The sequence below is a fragment of the Ambystoma mexicanum genome, chromosome 9, assembly GCF_040938575.1.
Source record: "Ambystoma mexicanum isolate Mex_15411 chromosome 9, UKY_AmexF1_1, whole genome shotgun sequence".
In the NCBI taxonomy this organism is placed as follows: domain Eukaryota; kingdom Metazoa; phylum Chordata; class Amphibia; order Caudata; family Ambystomatidae; genus Ambystoma; species Ambystoma mexicanum.
The window spans coordinates 816,761,651-816,778,588 of NC_090931.1; the positions used below are offsets into that span (position 1 = coordinate 816,761,651).

Here is a 16,938-nt window from a genome sequence, read left to right on the forward strand (position 1 = left end):
TGGTGGTCCTGCCCAGACTCTTGCATTATTTTGGGAACATTCCATACCTCATACCTGGGAAGTTTTTTGCCAAACTGAATAGCATATGCATGGACTTTTTGTGGCAGGGGACTAGATGCAGGATGGCATTGTGGAAACTGCAAAACTCTTATGAAAAAGGGGGGGGATACGGCTCCCCAACTATGAGGTCTACTACGTGGCGGGCCAACTGCAGTATGTTGCTAAATGGCTCTCGGATGAAAGTACCCCCGAATCCGGATTGTTTAGAGCAGACTGTGCCCCATTTTATTTAAAGGAAGTGATCTGGTTGTCCGAAACAGATATGCAAGGGTGCCCCAATATGTTGATGCTAGGGTGGAGGATTTGGCGCCGCGCGTGCAGGATGATGGAAACCTCAGCTCCGCGCTCCCTGCAGATACCGCTGGTGGCACTGGCTACTGGAGATGAGCAACTGCGGAAGAGGATCAGAAGCCACTGGGAGCCAGTGGGTTTGGCAACGATTGGAGATGTTTGGCGGGAGGAATCCATCATAAGTTTCGAGGAGTTGGGCGAGGAAACAGGTTTATACGCAGGCCAATATATTACATATCATAGACTGGCGCGCGAAATTAAAAAGACTTGGCCTGAAACTGTCCTCGAAGCAGAGCCGGATGGTATTGTAGACACTATATATGACATAACAGAGGGAGGGCATGAGATCTCAAGGTTGTATGATATGCTGATGCTTAGGATAGGTAAAGAACCAATGCAACTTCGATTAGATTGGGAAACTGAGGTGGGAGCCCCAATGGAGGATGGGATGTGGGAGCGGGCTTTGTGGTATCATCAGAAGGTGTCGAGAAACGCTAGGTTGAAACAGATACAATTATATATTACGCATAGAGCGTACATGACACCCCTGAGGATATCAAGGTTTAAAAATGCAGGTAGACAAGCATGTCCCAAGTGTGATGAAGAACAGGCTGACATGACACACATGTTTTGGTCCTGCCCTGTGGTTGGGCGCTTCTGGGGCGAGATAGCGGCGAGACTGGCAGATAAAGGAGTTGCACTGGTTGTAGAGTCAGCTTGGGCCTGCTTATTGGGGGGGTTCCCTAGATCGCAGAAACTGAAGCATGTGAACAAATTGAAAGACTTGGCATATGTGCTGGCTAAGAGAAGGATTGCCATGGGGTGGAAGGCCTGTCATAAACCGCAGGTGGAGATATGGTGGAAGGAATTGCAAAAGTGGGCGGAAGCAGAGACAATGGTATGGCAGGAGTCCAGTATAAGGGGAGGGGAAGAAGAGGTGGGAACCCTGCTGGCTTGGAAATCACTGATAGCGGAATTGTTTGGAACGATGCCAGACCTGGCGGATTCCAATGGAGAACAGACCCCACTGCGCAGCGTGAACACAGAGTGAACAGACTTGACAGGCTCGTAGGGGGGGTGGGTTTTGGGGAGCGGAGATCAAATTGTATAATGAACACATTCGAAACTGTATTATGCATCTTGTATTATATATTTGGTCTGTATTGTTTTGTTGGTTGAAATATAATAAAAAACGTTTATAAAAAAAAAAAAAACTCTACATTCTCGTATATTTAAAATTCTTTGCAATGAAAGGTTTTCGTGAGAATATTAGAATTTGTAACAAAATTACAGCATTTTGATCACTTGAAATGACTCAGATTATTTTAAATTGTTCCATGATAATTTCTCTTTGGCTGCGCTTGCCAATGTGGCGGATGTTTCCAAACACCTTAGTGAATTAAACCGCAAGATGCAAAGTCCCAACAAAGAAAACTACAAAACTGTTTGGAGAAATTAAATGGATTTGAACAAAGTTGTAGTTCTAGCATGAGAAAGTAAAACATGGTTCACTCGAAATGTTAGAGTTGATATAAAATACAGCAAACCTAAGCTTCTATACGTGGCTGAGAAACATTTGATTATTAGCTAGAATAAATGTGTCCACTGTAAACGACTAAAGATTCTTACAATTGGATTCACAGTCCTGTTGTGGCATCTCTTGAAGCCTCAATAAAAGTATTTTCTTGTAAAATGAGATGAAGATTAGGCTGAACAGAGAAACAATCAAAGTTTACAGTTTATCATATTGATCTTTAGCGATGTACTGATTGATGTTTTTTCATCTTCAAATAAAACAAAAATATTCAAAAATGTCTGCTCAGGATATTTTTTATCTTCCTCCCATTTTTAACAACTTATCTTATCTGTGTAACCTTAGCTTTGCAATGTCAACATCAATTAAAAACCGCAAGAAGTAAATTTGTGCCGGTCGGGCCAAGAACTATGAGATAATCTTTCCAGTGTGAAGTCAAACATACAGCATTTGTTCTTTACAAACACGTGCCTCATTTAATGAAACTATAGTGTAAAATCAAATTTTCATTTTCTATGTATTTTTCCAAGGAAGAAAAAAAATGTGTTTAATACAAAATCAGATCATATTTTAATATATGTTACTTATAACCTGCAGGCGTCTGTGCAAATGCATAGTGACATTTTATAATGTGTCGTTAAGACTGCCATAAGTCAAAAGTAATGTGTAGAGCATTGTTTTAGGAGACAAAATCAAGGTATTTCCAACAAAGAAGAATTTGCTGCAAATTTGTACTATGTTAATGCAAAGGTGGCAACTGGTGGTCAGTGCAAACAAAGGGCTGGTCTTGTTATATTTGGCCACTAAATGCAAAAGCAACATTGTTGCAGGGTGGGTATGTGCTTGTTGTAAATATGCTTTGATAATTGATAGATATCACCTCCTTTCCAGTGATAGTCCCTCCACAGAACTTTTAAGTTTGGTGTTACTAGAACACCAAACAAAGGATAAAGGAAATCAATTTACAAAGGTTGTTTTCAGTGTGTCAAGTTGTCATGTGACTGTTTAGATAGTTCAGCTTTTCGTTCAAATGCAGACCTGCAATTCATGGCTGTGCCTTTGGAAGCAGCATTTCTTTGAGCTGGCACAATTGTGGTTGGTCTTAAAAACTAAGTCTGTGGAGGGTTGATTGGAGGGTCGTTGGACCTAATAGTATAGCTTGCAGAGATTTTCTTTTCTAATGTCCTTATATAATATTTGTAGACTTTCTAAGACACAACAGTGTGACCATATAGGACTTTATTGCATAAACACATGAAACACTTGTGTATGCCATTTCATATCATAAAACAGGTAAATGATTAATCTTAAGTGGGTGGTGAAATGCATAGTTTCATTCCTGCATTGTAAAAACATGCATCAAAATGTGTATGCCACATCATGTCAGAGACATATTTAGAGAGCCGTACCAAGACACCTTGATGGTAGACTAGCATTACCAGGTACCATCAAGGACACCTCCCTTCTTTAACTGGAGGCAATTGCTGTTATAGTATTTAATGGGCATTCTATTAAAATGTGTCTGCAATTTTCAAAATAAGACTTGTAACTGAGCACTGTATCTGTTTGTATCTTTTGCTAGTTGTAGATGCATATCAAGCATGGTGTGGCCCATGTAAGACTGTGGTGAGTCTCTTCAGGAAAATAAAGAACGAGCTGGGGGACGAGCTTCTCCATTTTGCTGTGGTGAGATCACGATTATCTGCACATACTAAATTGCAGTAAAAACTGACCAATACATTTAAAAGCAAAGACTTAAGTTATATTTTTGCAATATTTGCAGTCAAACGTATCTTTTGGTGTCATAGATGTGTCCATAGTTAACGTACTCCAGAAATCGGATTGACTCATTGTCCAAGAATGCATACATAAGACGGTGGTGTTTTTCCTAAAGAATCCGTATCAGAATAGTAACTATGTTAACGTTGAGCATGATAGCATTTTGTATAAAGGCATTGAAAGAAGGTGCATACTAAAGAGTTTGTATTTTTAGTCTTTCATAACTTCTCTGTACACCTAGAAAATAGTACATAACTGGAATATGACCGTTCATATTAAAAACCTCAAAAGCTAGGAATGTGTGTTCTATTGTTGTGGTTCAGCAGCCAATACCTGCTGTAGTAAAATATCCCACCTCAAAATCTTGTCAGTTGAACACATCTCAGAGTGATCATTCCGAAGGCTAATCATACTGCAGGCCATATGTTCTTTGGGCAATGGGGGCATTCTTTGTGCCTGTTCAATATAGACTGCATAAGCTGGGTCTCTATGATAAGGCTGCTCAGTGATTTCTCTAGAAGATTTGGGATTTTGTCAATGGACCCCGGAAAGCCTGCAACTAGTTCAGAGCAAGATGTTGTTTTCGGGTCACCCTAAAGAGGGGTACAATGTGAGAAAAAAAATAATTTGGCACATTTAAGATGGTCATGTCCGAAGTCAAACACATTCTGGAAGGAGACCCTGGTGAAAATAAAAGAAATTAGCAGAGTCCAGATCCCTGTGAATCCTAAACTGCTTTGAAGAGGGGATTTACCAAGCATCCGGTACCTTGGCAAGCCTTCTCACACACCTGCTAATAAGGGCCAGATTGACCATGGCACGCTGTTGGAAGTCCCCTGGTGTGGGACCTAATCTGAACATATGCTGGTGTAAGATTTGGAATATTTTAACATCGGAAAATCTTTACTCTCAAACCGGATCAATACCTAAAGGTTTGGACTCACAATGTCAGTTTCTGCTCAGTCTCTTTAATCATTTATCTCTTTGTACATACACACAATCCTGGCCTTAACAAAACATTAAAGAAGAGTTCAGAAAAGGAAAAAATAAAGGTTACACCTCCAGAGCTGTGCAAATGGGGGGCACTTGCTTTTCAGTTCAGGAAGGCCAACCTTTTTGGGAGGAACACAAAGGGAAGCTGTGACTTTTCATTTACTGGTTTACAACAAATCAATATTGGACCAAGAGGAGGAAATAGAGAAAAACTGTTGAGGCAACGGGAGACACGATATATCATCGATTTCGAGAGTAAAATCCAGTCAGGACACAATATTGATGAGGAACTTAATACTTTCCTGGGTGAATGCTATCCTACCAAATCCATGGAATAGACACGGTTTTTCATCGATCCAAGAACTTTTATCTAATCTTATGTCCCCCCCCCTTTTTTAAGAAGGTTGAGGCTATATCAGAAATATACACATTATAGATCAACCAGTAGTTTTGAGGCAATGACACTGCTGACTCTACCTGTGAAATGTTTGTTTGTTAGCTAATCCAACCATTTTTCTCTTTTTTCTTGTAATATTTTAATTGCTCCCACCAATGATTTGAGGGTTGGGAGCCTTTTAGATGTATATCATGACACCAATATTAATCCCGTATATCCGCTGGGGGATGCTATGTTGCCTGCAATCACAAAAGCACAAACTCATTTTATTGTGCCAATCATCAAGGGCATTTTTGCCGCAGAATATGTAGATATGGTAAACTTGGTATACTCATATGAATTTAGATCAAGTATGGCAATGGGGGGATATGTTACTCTTTTATGGTTACCCCCTAGGGGTGTATAAGTCATCATTGCACTGGCACGTTACACTTGACATAGATAATGGCAATGTATCATCCAGCTGCTATCCCAACCTCGCGTAGGGAATTGCACCACGCACTTTAGGAGGCTATGAGATGAGGCAGAGATTCTGTCAGAATCGGAAGTAGGCACTATGCACTTTATGTCAGTTGTATATGTAAATCAGATGCTGTACATGACCAGTCAGATGTGGAGGTTTGCACATGTGTTACAATATGCCATGAACGTAATAGAGGCACGGCACCTTGTGGAATTCACTAAGCACTTTATGAAGTAGGCACTGGACCAGTCATCATTGCATTGACACGGCACACTTGACACAGATAATGGCAATGTATCACCCAGTTGCTATCCCAACCGCGCGTAGGGAATTGCATCACACACTTTCAGAGGTTATGAGATGAGGCAGAGACTCTGTCAGAATTGGAAATATGCACTATGCACTTTATGTCAGTTGTACATACAGATCAGATGCTGTACATGGCCAGTCAGATCTGGAGGTTTGCACATGTGTTATGATATGCCATGAATTCTATAGAGGTACAACACCATGTGAAATGCATTAAGCATTTTATGAAGTAGGCACTGGACCAAAATAGGGGAGTAGCGGCAATTGCATTTGGCATTTTCTGGTGGCTCCGAGTCAGTATGACTGCTCATATGTTCAATTTGAAACTGTGGCGAGACAAGGCTGCTCTCGTCATGTATTGTAACATTTTCCCCAAGAAATATTTTTATCATGAATGTGATAAGGTGTTTATGATTTTAACATTGTATACTTGCATATAATACGTCAAGGAAGAAAGAGTACTTCCCAGACGGCAATTTTGGAATGAATATAATTTCTGAATCAATGTTAAAATGAACTATAAAAATGGGGCATATGTTTGAAAAATGTTGGTACACTAAATGTGGAGCAAACACTATAACGGCGGGCCAAATCCCGACACCATGCGGGATAAATATAAAGCGGATCCAGTCCTCTTTCCGTTTCGATGAGAGGAGACTGGGAAAAGGGAATAAGGTGTGTCTATCATGAAGGCAAGATCATGTGACCAAGCTACGAGCAGTAGCGAAACACGTCATCCTTTGTGGACTTTCGTCAGGCTGGGCAACGGCTGGAAGTATCCATGTGTTTAAAGTAATTTGTTTGGAACATTAAAGGATATTTTAAACCTACTGAATTGTGGTGCAATTTGTGTAACATATTGGAACTTGAATTTCACTCCGGGAGAGTATATATATATTCACTGACAAAAAACGTTGCTGCCTCGCTGGTTCCTGTACTGGAAAGAACTCTGTAATACAATGGTGTTAATAGCAATGCACTGCTTAATGAACTATGTATCTCATGATAGTTCTCCCAATGACCTCTGATAGTTTCCTGCCAACATTATAATGACGATCCCTTGTGGAGGCTTTTCATCAGTGATGTCATCAATGACATTTGTGATGTCCGCTTTGATGTCATGGGTGTTAGCCTTAGCAGTGCACAGTCGTCGTGCGACTTATGATTGCTTAGGTTACCATAACTCGGGAATTTCTGGGGGTTTTTGGTTTTACTTGTAACCATAATATGGATAGGTTGTTATTAGTGCAACGTAAGTGTAATTTTCCTTCCAAGTACTTGTTGCACAGAATTTGAGTGGGAATATAGTGTCCCTTTAAGAATGTGCTTTCTCAGTGAATTGCATAGGTTTTTAGTAGTGGAAGTTACCTCTAACGTTCCTTTTAACAGTGTTTTTTGTGAGTGAATTGCATAGGTGTGCACTAGTGCAACGTAACCATAACGTCCCTTTAACGTTTTTTGTCAGTGAATTTCATAGGTTTTTACTAGTGCAACTTAAGCATAATGTTCCTTCAGCAACCTTTTTTCAGTGAAGTGGATAGGTTTTTAGCAGGATACCCTTACTTTTTGACGATGTACTGTACAACATACGGAATCGGTGGGCGCCATGTTAATGCGCACAGCAGTCTCGGAGTATGCGTCTGGACGCGGACATCGGGTGGCATCCAACCTGCTCAGAAAGGCGCGGGCTGTCTTACATAGTGGTACCATTCAGCAAACACAAGGAACATATACAAGCAGCAGCATGTACATGAATTGCAAGGTAAAATAGAGTAGGACTGCAAACTGTATTTATGAAGCAAACAGCACAAAGGCATAGGGACTACACCATAACAAAATGCACCAACAACAGAAGTAGCGTCTCCCTTCATCCATCTTACCGGACTGCTACTGTGCATGGGAACAAAGAACGAACGGCCAAAGTATGACGGGAAAGTACTAAGATCAGAACATCACTGCAACGTAGCAAGCACAGTACATTTTGTCTGATAATTGCGCAGATGGTGCAGTACACAATGATACAGAAGCATAACATTTTTTGTACATAGCAATGGCAAGCACCTTACAGTGGCTGGAAGAAAATTTCCCTCATGATGCAGTGACTTACGATAGTAACCCCATTGGTACGCACAGTAGTGTGAAACGTACATTATGTAATATATATTTCTTCATATACACCCAACACATTTTCTTTTCTGTAAGAGAACATATTGGAAAGGAAAGCAAGGCAGCACAAGCGGCACCCCTTCCACAACAGCATACGGGCATAGGAAAGGAAAGAAACTCTGTAAATAGCAAAATGGAGACCCTGGAAGCCAAAATTGGTGAACAATTGGGCTGCCTTAAAAGATTACGTACAAGGGTATATTATGGACAAAATAAAACGGCACTGGCAGACGTGGTACCCCTTCCCCAGGTCACAGCCCACCACCCCCTCAAAATCGTGTGGTGGGAGACGTTACGGTGATACCTCAATCTCTTCCTCTCCTCACAAACAACTTGTGCAAATCCCCAATTCCCCCTTGCCTAATGGTGTGTATGAATGTCTGAAAGTAAACGTTGATATTTAACCCTTTAAGTACAATGGGTTTTTCCCCCCAGTGCCAAGGCCTTTTTTGGTGATTTCGGTATGTCGCCATTCAATGCCTTGTAACTTTTTTGTTACATGAGATATCTTGGCCAAATTTTGCCCCTTTTTTCCCCGCATGTAGGAGGTCGTAAAGCCACCCATGAATCCTAGGTTGCTGTAGAGGCGCTGAGGGAAAATAACCAAAAAGGGCAAACATTTTGTGTTTTTTCAATAAATGCCAATAAAATGATGTACAAAGAATCCTGTGGTTTTTTCCTTGTAAGATGGATTGCTGTGCTGAATTCCCCAATTTCCTGGCTTTCAAGAACAGGTTGAGTGAAAACGCAAAAAATAATTATTTTGATGTGGTTATCAACCGTTTTGTGAGAGGTAGGCGATTTTGGCTATTTTTGCCAATTGGACATGCGTGGACGGAATGGAAGAAAAGGGTAGGAAAGCCGAATTGGAGGACAGAAAGGCATACATTTCTGAAAAGTAGACTAAATTCCAAGTTAAGAAGAGGTGATTTGCGCAGGTCGGGCAACAACTATGTACGGGAAAATGCCATAGTTTGGGGAAAAGCAGGAAAATGACTAAAAAAAAGGTATGTGGTGGACATGGTTGGCTTGGTACGGCAATGGCTTCTATGAATTTTGAGAAAAACAATGCTCCGCTACATTCCTGCAGTTAGGAAAGCCCACATTTTTTGTAGTGTTTCACAAAACAAGCAATACCACAAGCCAAACACTGAGCCATGGTACACAGGAGTTTTATGCTTACGGCCTGAACAGATGTACTTAGCATTTGTAAATCGGGAAAACCAATGTCGTGAGGAATGGCAAGCATACATTTTTTGAATGAGAACAGGCAGACCTTTTCAAGGGTAGGTGACTTTTGCAGGTTACAAGTGTATGGTGCCTAAAGCAGCGACGAAATGTAGGGCACATTTGGGAAATGAAAGGGTTGTGTGACAAAGGGCACCAGCAAATGGGTCGAACGTTATGAAAACCACACAAACACAACAAATGTCGTACCTCACATGTGTGGGTGCAGCTACCTGGGCACCAAGGGGAAAGCCTAAAACACCCCTAACCCCAAGTCTTTTCCGACAGCTGAATTTCACGATTTTTGCAGACGGGCACACCATGCAGATATGGGCCTCAGGTGTGCAAGCCACCAAGGAAAACAGGGAATCCCATGCATTTTCAAAAAGAGGACATTCGTGGGAATCCGCAGAGGTCTGACTTGCGCAAATCGGCCCAGAATGTATTACCCAGAAACCCCAGCAAACCCCCAATTTCCGCACATTTCACTCGGCTCACCCACCGAAACACGCCGCCAACAACACATGGTCTACCATCCTGCGTTCCCACAGGTGTTCTGATGAAAACGGTACCTCACATGTGTGGGTGCACCTACCTGGGCGCCAAGGGGAAAGCCTAAAGCACCCCAAACCCCAAGTCTTTTCCGACAGCAGAATTTCGCAATTTTTCCAGACGGGCACACCATATATATGGGCCTCGGGTGTCCAAGCCACCAAGGAAAACTGGGAACCTGTCAGGTTTCCTTAATTACTGTCATCAGGTTTCCTTTAATTACTGTTAGGTTCCCTTTAATTATTTCCCTTTATTTCTGTGTGGGTTTGGCCTTGACCTTTCTATACAGATTCCTGGCTCTGGCCCAAGGCAAGATGGAGTTTTACAATAGAAGCCTTGATTGGCTAGAGAGAACTGCAGGACAACAATGAAGGTTCTAAACTGTCACTCTCTGCCTTTCATCGTCGTAACCCCAGCTGAGAGGACGTGTCTGTAGCTGCTCCTGCTGAAGTCTTGGGCCTAGTGGATTTGAACTTCCAAATCCTGGCAGTCGAGCGGCTACTTATGCAGGGTTGTTCAGGAGAAGAATTCAGGTTCGCAGGAGAGTTTCTGGAAGTTCTTTGGGAGAAGAAAAAATTCTTAAGCTAAGTGACTTTATTTGGATATGTAAATCTTGCTCAGATTCATTAGAAACTTTCGGAGATTGTAAATGAAAATTCAAAAAGAAGAACTGATGTTACTCTATTTATAGTTCAACGTTTAGTTTTTAAAAGCGCGCAATCAATGTTAGACTGTTGCGTGTGATCGTAGCGCGAGTGCGCGAGCGCGAGAAAAGACAGCTTCGTGAAAACTACAGCGCGTGAATTCATTGCGCGTGTACGCGTGCGTGAGAAAAGACTGCTATGTGATTTCTTTAGCGCATGTGTTCCAGCGCGAGTGTTCAGAGCGCATGTGTTCATTGCGTGTGTAGTCATAGCGCGAGTACGCGTGCGCGAGAAAAGACTGCTACGTGATTTCTATAGCGCGCGTGTTCCAGCGCGAGTTTTCAAAGTGCGTGTGTTCATTGCGCGAGTACGTGTGCGCGAGAAAAGACTGCTACTTGATTTCTATAGCGCGTGTGTTCCAGCGCGAGTGTTCAAAGCGCGTGTGTTCATTGCGCGTGTAGTCATAGCACGAGTATGCGTGCGCGAGAAAAGACTGTTACGTGATTTCTATATCACGTGTGTTCATAGAGCGGGTGTTTAAAGCGCATGTACGCGAGAGTAAGAAAAGACTGCTACGTGACTTTTTTTAGCGCGTGTTTTCTTAGCACGTGTGTTCCTCAGCACGTGTTTTTTCTCCGGCGTGTGTTTTCTTCAACGCGTGGGTAAATTTTTGCACGTGTGCGCAAAAAGGTTTCAACGGACTTGGAAAAGTTTGCAAGTTCTTCAAGAGACTATGAACTCTATTTATTAAGGAGAAAGAACAGGATTCATCTAAGTCTTCTTAACTGGAACATTTAACAGTTTATAAGGCAAGAGTCAAGGTTCTTAAGAGTTCAATAATCAAAGGAGTTGCTGTTATTTTCAAGACTTTCAAAGCCACAAGTAAGGTAGAAATATTTTATCAGCTATTACTCCAATCTTCTCTAAGATCTTAAAAGAGAAGAACCAGGTATGATTCTTTACATTTTAGTTAAGGATATAAAGTTTTCATAATTTAAAGGTAGTAAAGTAATTTGAGGAATTCTGTATGTTCTTATGTATTCACTGCAGGTTCCGCATCAGCTAGTCAGAATGTCGCCAGCCTGGTGTTTCTTATGTTATCCACTTCCCCCTATCCCTTTGGGGTGTAGTTAACAGAGCCGAGAATTATCGGTTCTGAGGATTACACTTCAGGGGGATTGTCGGGGGTTCAGCAGCTTCCGCGGACACAGGATAACTCTTAGCCTGACAGAACCCCATGCATTTCTGAAAATAAGACATCCGTGGGAATCCGCAGAGGTCTGACTTGCGCAAATCGGCACAGAATTTATTACCCAGAAACCCCAGCAAAGTCCAAAATGTGGTGAAAAACACCCAATTTCCGCACATTTCACTCAGCTCACCCACCGAAACACGCTGCCAACAACACATGGCCTACTGTCCTGCGTTATCACAGGTGTCCCGATGAAAACGGTGCCTCACATGTGTGGGTGCACCTACCTGGGCACCAAGGGGAAAGCCTAAAACACCCCTAGCCCCAAGTCTTTTCCGACAGCTGAATTTCATGATTTTTCCAGACGGGCACACCATACAGATATGGGCCTCGGGTGTCCAAGCCACCAAGGAAAACAGGGAACCCCATGCATTTCTGAAAAGAGGGCAACTGTGGGAATCCGCAGAGGTCTGACTTGCGCAAATCGGCCCTGTGGATTCCCACGGGTGTCCTCTTTTCGGAAATACATGGGGTTCCGTTTTCCTTGCTGGCTTCGACACCCTAGGCCCAAATCTGTAGGTTGCCCACATGAACAAAATGTGCTGTGCCGAAAGGCTTGGGGTTACCAGTGGGTTACCCTTTTCATTTTGCGCCCTAGGTAGGTGCACCCACACATGTGTGGTACCATTTTCATCGGGACACGTGTGGGGACGCGGGAAGGTAGGCAATGTGTTGCTGGCAGTGTGTTTCGGTGGGTGGCCAGAGCTAAATGTCTGAGAATTGTCTTTATTTCCAGCCAATTTCAGAGACATTTTTTTTACCTATGGTCACACCAGCAAAAACAAATCAATACTTTCCAATAATGCCCCCTCTTGCAAGCCATCCCTGCTGGTCTACTGAACCTCACCCCTCCCCCCCGTGAAAACCCATTTGCCCCTTCCTATGGGCAGATATCTGCCCCCAGGGAGGGCTGCATAAGGTGCCCCCCACACTCCATTTGGGGTGGGAGGAGAAGCCCACCCCAAACGTCAGACAGGCCCCCAATGGATGGGGAAGTATGGTTTGGGCACCCTGTGGCCAGATTGGCACACCAATGTGCCCCTCTGCGCCAAGGCAAGTTTGGTAAACAAAGAAAAAAATTGAAAATGGCAGGCTGCACTTTAGGGGGGGGGGGGACTGAGGGGCACCCTACACCACCAGGGAATTTTGTAATGTGAAGGGGGTGCACCTCTCCACCCCCACCCCAATTGGACGGGCAGCGCATCTCATGTAGCCATCCCTGGGGGCAGATAAGGGAGGGGCTGTCCGGCACTCCTCCCTGGGCTCAGGTGTCAACTTCCTAGGAGCAGATATCTGACCCCAGGGAGGGCTGCATGACATGGCCCCCACTCTATTGTGGGTGGGGGAGGAGCGGGTCACCATCCCGTCCCATTAGAAAATTCCCTGTCAGTTTGGGGTGCCCCACAGCCCCCCTAAAATTCGGTCCACCATTTTCACTTTTTTCCTTTGGTAACCCATCTCCCCTTGGCGCAGAGGGGCACATTGGTGTGCCAATCTGGCCCCAGGGTGGCCAAACCTTACTGCCCCACCCATTGGGGGGCCTGTCCCACAATTTTTGGTGGTCCTCTGCCCCTCACCCCAAATGGGTGGCGGAGGCACCTCGAGCAGTCCTCCTGGGCCTCCTACAAATGGCTGGGTGAGGTACACCCCCCTCCATTTGGGGTGGGGGGAGAGGGCCACCAAAAATGTGTGGGACAGGCCTCCCAGTGGGTGAGGCAGTAAGGTTTGGGCACCCTGGGGCCCGATTGGCACACCAATGTGCCCCTCTGCGCCAAGGCAAGTTTGGTAAACAAAGAAAAAAATTGAAAATGGCAGACAGCACTTTAGGGGGGGGGGCTGAGGGGCACCCTACTCTGCCGGGAAATTTTGTAATGTGAAGGGGGGTGCACCTCTCCACCCCACCCCAATTGGAGGGGCGGCACATCTCATGTAACTCTCCCTGGGGGCAGATAAGGGGGGGGCTGTCCTGCACTCCTCCCTGGGCTCAGGTGTCCCTTCCTAGGAGCAGATATCTGGCCCCCGAGAGGGCTGCATGACATGGCCCCCACTCCATTGTGGGTGGGGGGTGACCACCCCTTCCCATTAGAAAATTCCCCGTTGGTTTGGGGGGGCCCCAGATCCCCTCTAAAATGCGGTCCACCATTTTAACTTTTTTCCTTTGGTAAGCCAACTCCCCTTGGCGCAGAGGGGCACATTGGTGTGCCAATCTGGCCCCAGGGTGCCCAAACCTTACTGCCCCACCCACTGGGGGGCCTGTCACACAATTTCTGGTGGCCCTCTTGCCCCCTCACCCCAAATGGGTGGCGGGGGCACCTCATGCAGGCCTCCCTGGGCCTCTTACAAACGGCTGGGTGAGGTAAACCCCCCTCCATTTGGGGTGGGGTGAGAGGGCCACCAAAAATGTGTGGGACAGGCCTCCCAGTGGGTAGGGCAGTAATGTTTGGGCACACTGTGGCCAGATTGGCACACCAATGTGCCCCTCTGCGCCAAGGCAAACTTGGTAAACAAAGATAAAAATTTAAAATGGCAGGCTGAACTTTAGGGGGGCTGAGGGGCACCCTAAACCGCTGGGGAATTTTGCAATGTAATGGGGGGTGACCCTCTCCCCCCCACACCAAATGCAGGGGGGCATCTCATTCAGCCCTCCCTGGGGTTACATGCCCCTTCCTAAGAGCAGATAACTGCCCTCAGGGAGGGCTGCATGACATGACCCCAAGTCCATTTTGGCTGGGGGGCGGGGACAACCCCTTTCCATAAAAATAAATTCCTGGTGGTTCAGTGAGGGGAGCACTCCCCCCAACACCAGCCATGAAATGTTCTTTTCTTTGCCCCAATCCCTCCAATCTGCCCCAGGGGGCCCTACACTGCACTCCCCATCGTTTGAGGGGCCTGCCCACACTTTCCTGCTGGCCCTCTCCCCCCACCCCATTGGATGGGGGGCCTCCTCATGTACTCCTCCCTGGGGTGAGAGATCTGTCCCCCAGGGAGGGTGACAAGGGGTCCCCACTTTATCCCCCACCACTCTTTCATGTCCTAATAAAAATCAGTGCTGGCTAGTGGTCCCCAACCCCCTCCCCCCTTCCTATTGTGGTCTACTTTTTTATTATTATTTATTTTGTTTTTTGCATTTTTAAAGCACTCACACAGCCTGTGGGCATCGAGGCGCTGTTACAGGATTTTTTTTTTATGTCTTAGTTGGTTATTCATAATGCGCTTAAACACCCAGAGGTTTCTAAGCGCGGTCCCGGGGATCGAACCTGTGTTGCTTCGTGTTGTCTTGCTTCCAAGGCGTGCACGTTGCCGCTAGGCTATCCTCCCGGAATTTTTTCATATGCCCCCAGGGGTGTCCATGCATGGGGCCTCATGCTTTGGTGCCGCAGGGGGGTTGAGGGGGCCGCTTACCTAGTAAACAGTCCCCCCCCTCCCTTCAAAAGACATCCCTGGTGTCTAGTCGCATTGCTGCCCACGGATCAAGCGCTCTGCGCCCGATCCGGGAGCAGCAATGCTTACACAAATGGTGTCGTTAGAAAGGGGAAAATCGCCCCTTTCCAACGACACCATCACAAAAAAAATCCCTGGTGCCTAGGGTGCCCAGCCCCCTCCCCCTTCCCATTTCTTTTTTCCCACCCCTGGGGGCAGATGGTCACCTGTCTGCTCCTAGGTGTCTCCATACATGTGGCCCCATGCTTTGGGGCCTCGGGGGGAGGGGGACGCTTACCTAGTAAGCAGCCCCCTCTCCCCCCTTACTGAAAAGACATCCCTGGTGTCTAGTGGCATTGCTGCCCACAAATTGAGCGCTCTGCGCCCGATCCGTGAGCAGCAATGCTTACACAAATGGTGTTGTTGGAAAGGGGAGAATCTCCCCTTTCCAACAACACCTGCCTCGATCTCTGGCTTGAAGTACAGTCAGAGATCGAGGCAGAGGGAGAAGGGCACTCACCTTCTCTCTTCACCGCGGCAGCCGAAAATGGCTGCCGCAGTGAATTAACTTTCAGTTTCACACCGCCGTGCATTAAGCACCCAACGTGAAACTGAAGGTAATCCAGCCCCCTGCCAGTGAGGGGGGACCTCCCCCTCACATAGCCCAGGGGTTGGATTACAGTTTTGAGCGATCCCTGCTTTGCAGGGATCGCTCAAAACAGAGTGCCAAAAAGGACAAGCCATATCGTCCTTGGCACCCTGGAGAGAATTCCAAGGACGAGATACATTGGTACTTAAGGGGTTAAATTGTTGTTAAGTGTATATATGGTATTGTTTTTGTTTTGGGAAATGCCGTTATGACTCAGCAGCGCACGGTCCTCATAGGAATGACTGCAATTAAGCAAAAGGGAGGTGTCCTACGCGCAGTGCACCTGCCCGGCCTATCCACAATGACAATGGAGGCATCCGTATGACGCCAGTACAACCCGCAAGTCGGCATCTTGTGCACCACCTATAATTACGTGTGGGAGCGCACGGTTGGTCGTTGTGCAAGTACACGCATGTGTATCTGTGCCTCTTTCTTGGTAACACTGCCACTGTGTAGCATATGCGAACAAACGCTGCCCACCCACGTACTACAGGTAGCTAGCTATACACATAAACATCCCACCTGCTATACCTTATAAACACCCAGCGTGTCCCAAAATGGTCAGCGCATGTGTGTCGCACTATTAATCAGTACAAAAGTGGCAACGGTGTGCATCGGAGACCTATGCACATACGCACAACGTATTCCACCCAAAACACGTCCTGCGGACAGCCGTCCCAGGGGAGAGCAGTGGCGACGTCACCAAGCGACCGCACCCATGCTGCGCATGGTCCCTTATTTCGAGGACATGATCGACAGCGGAAAAGTACAGTGTTGTGCAATGTACAGAGTGTTTTTTGAAAGTACACACTTACAAACACATCACAATGTGCTATTGCACACGTATATATGTTTTTGAACAGTGTAGGTCTGTTTTCTGGGTGCAAGTTCTCCACAGCAGCCCTACAAAAGGCTGCACCCCGGAGCTGCTCCGCGATCTGTTTGTAGCTTTTCAGAACAGAGTAGCAGGCCACATAGGTTTGACCTGTAATTGATGTTGCACCAAATGTGCTGTGCTACACTGCCTTTGCAAGTAATGGCAACCATGTCAGCCCGGCTCACTACGCACAGTAATGGAAAAAAGTAGTAACGGCCCTTCCTATGTACCACACCCTCAGTTGCGATAGCCCCCACTGTCCCATACCCAAGGGTAGCAAACTGAAAACGGTACTATGTGGCATGTGCTTTTCCCCAAGTATGGC

The 16,938-nt window shown here is 45.6% G+C and overlaps 1 protein-coding gene across 6 annotated transcripts in view; it reads left to right on the plus strand.

The window, feature by feature from the left end:
* The window catches only part of NME9 (NME/NM23 family member 9), an 808,977-nt gene that overhangs the window by 259,729 nt on the left and 532,310 nt on the right, over positions 1-16,938 (plus strand). For all 6 annotated transcript variants that reach the window (XM_069615815.1, XM_069615818.1, XM_069615816.1 and 3 more), the window contains one exon: positions 3,468-3,571. In XM_069615815.1, the coding sequence (XP_069471916.1) occupies positions 3,468-3,571 (104 nt within the window). The remainder of the gene's footprint in view (positions 1-3,467; positions 3,572-16,938) is intronic.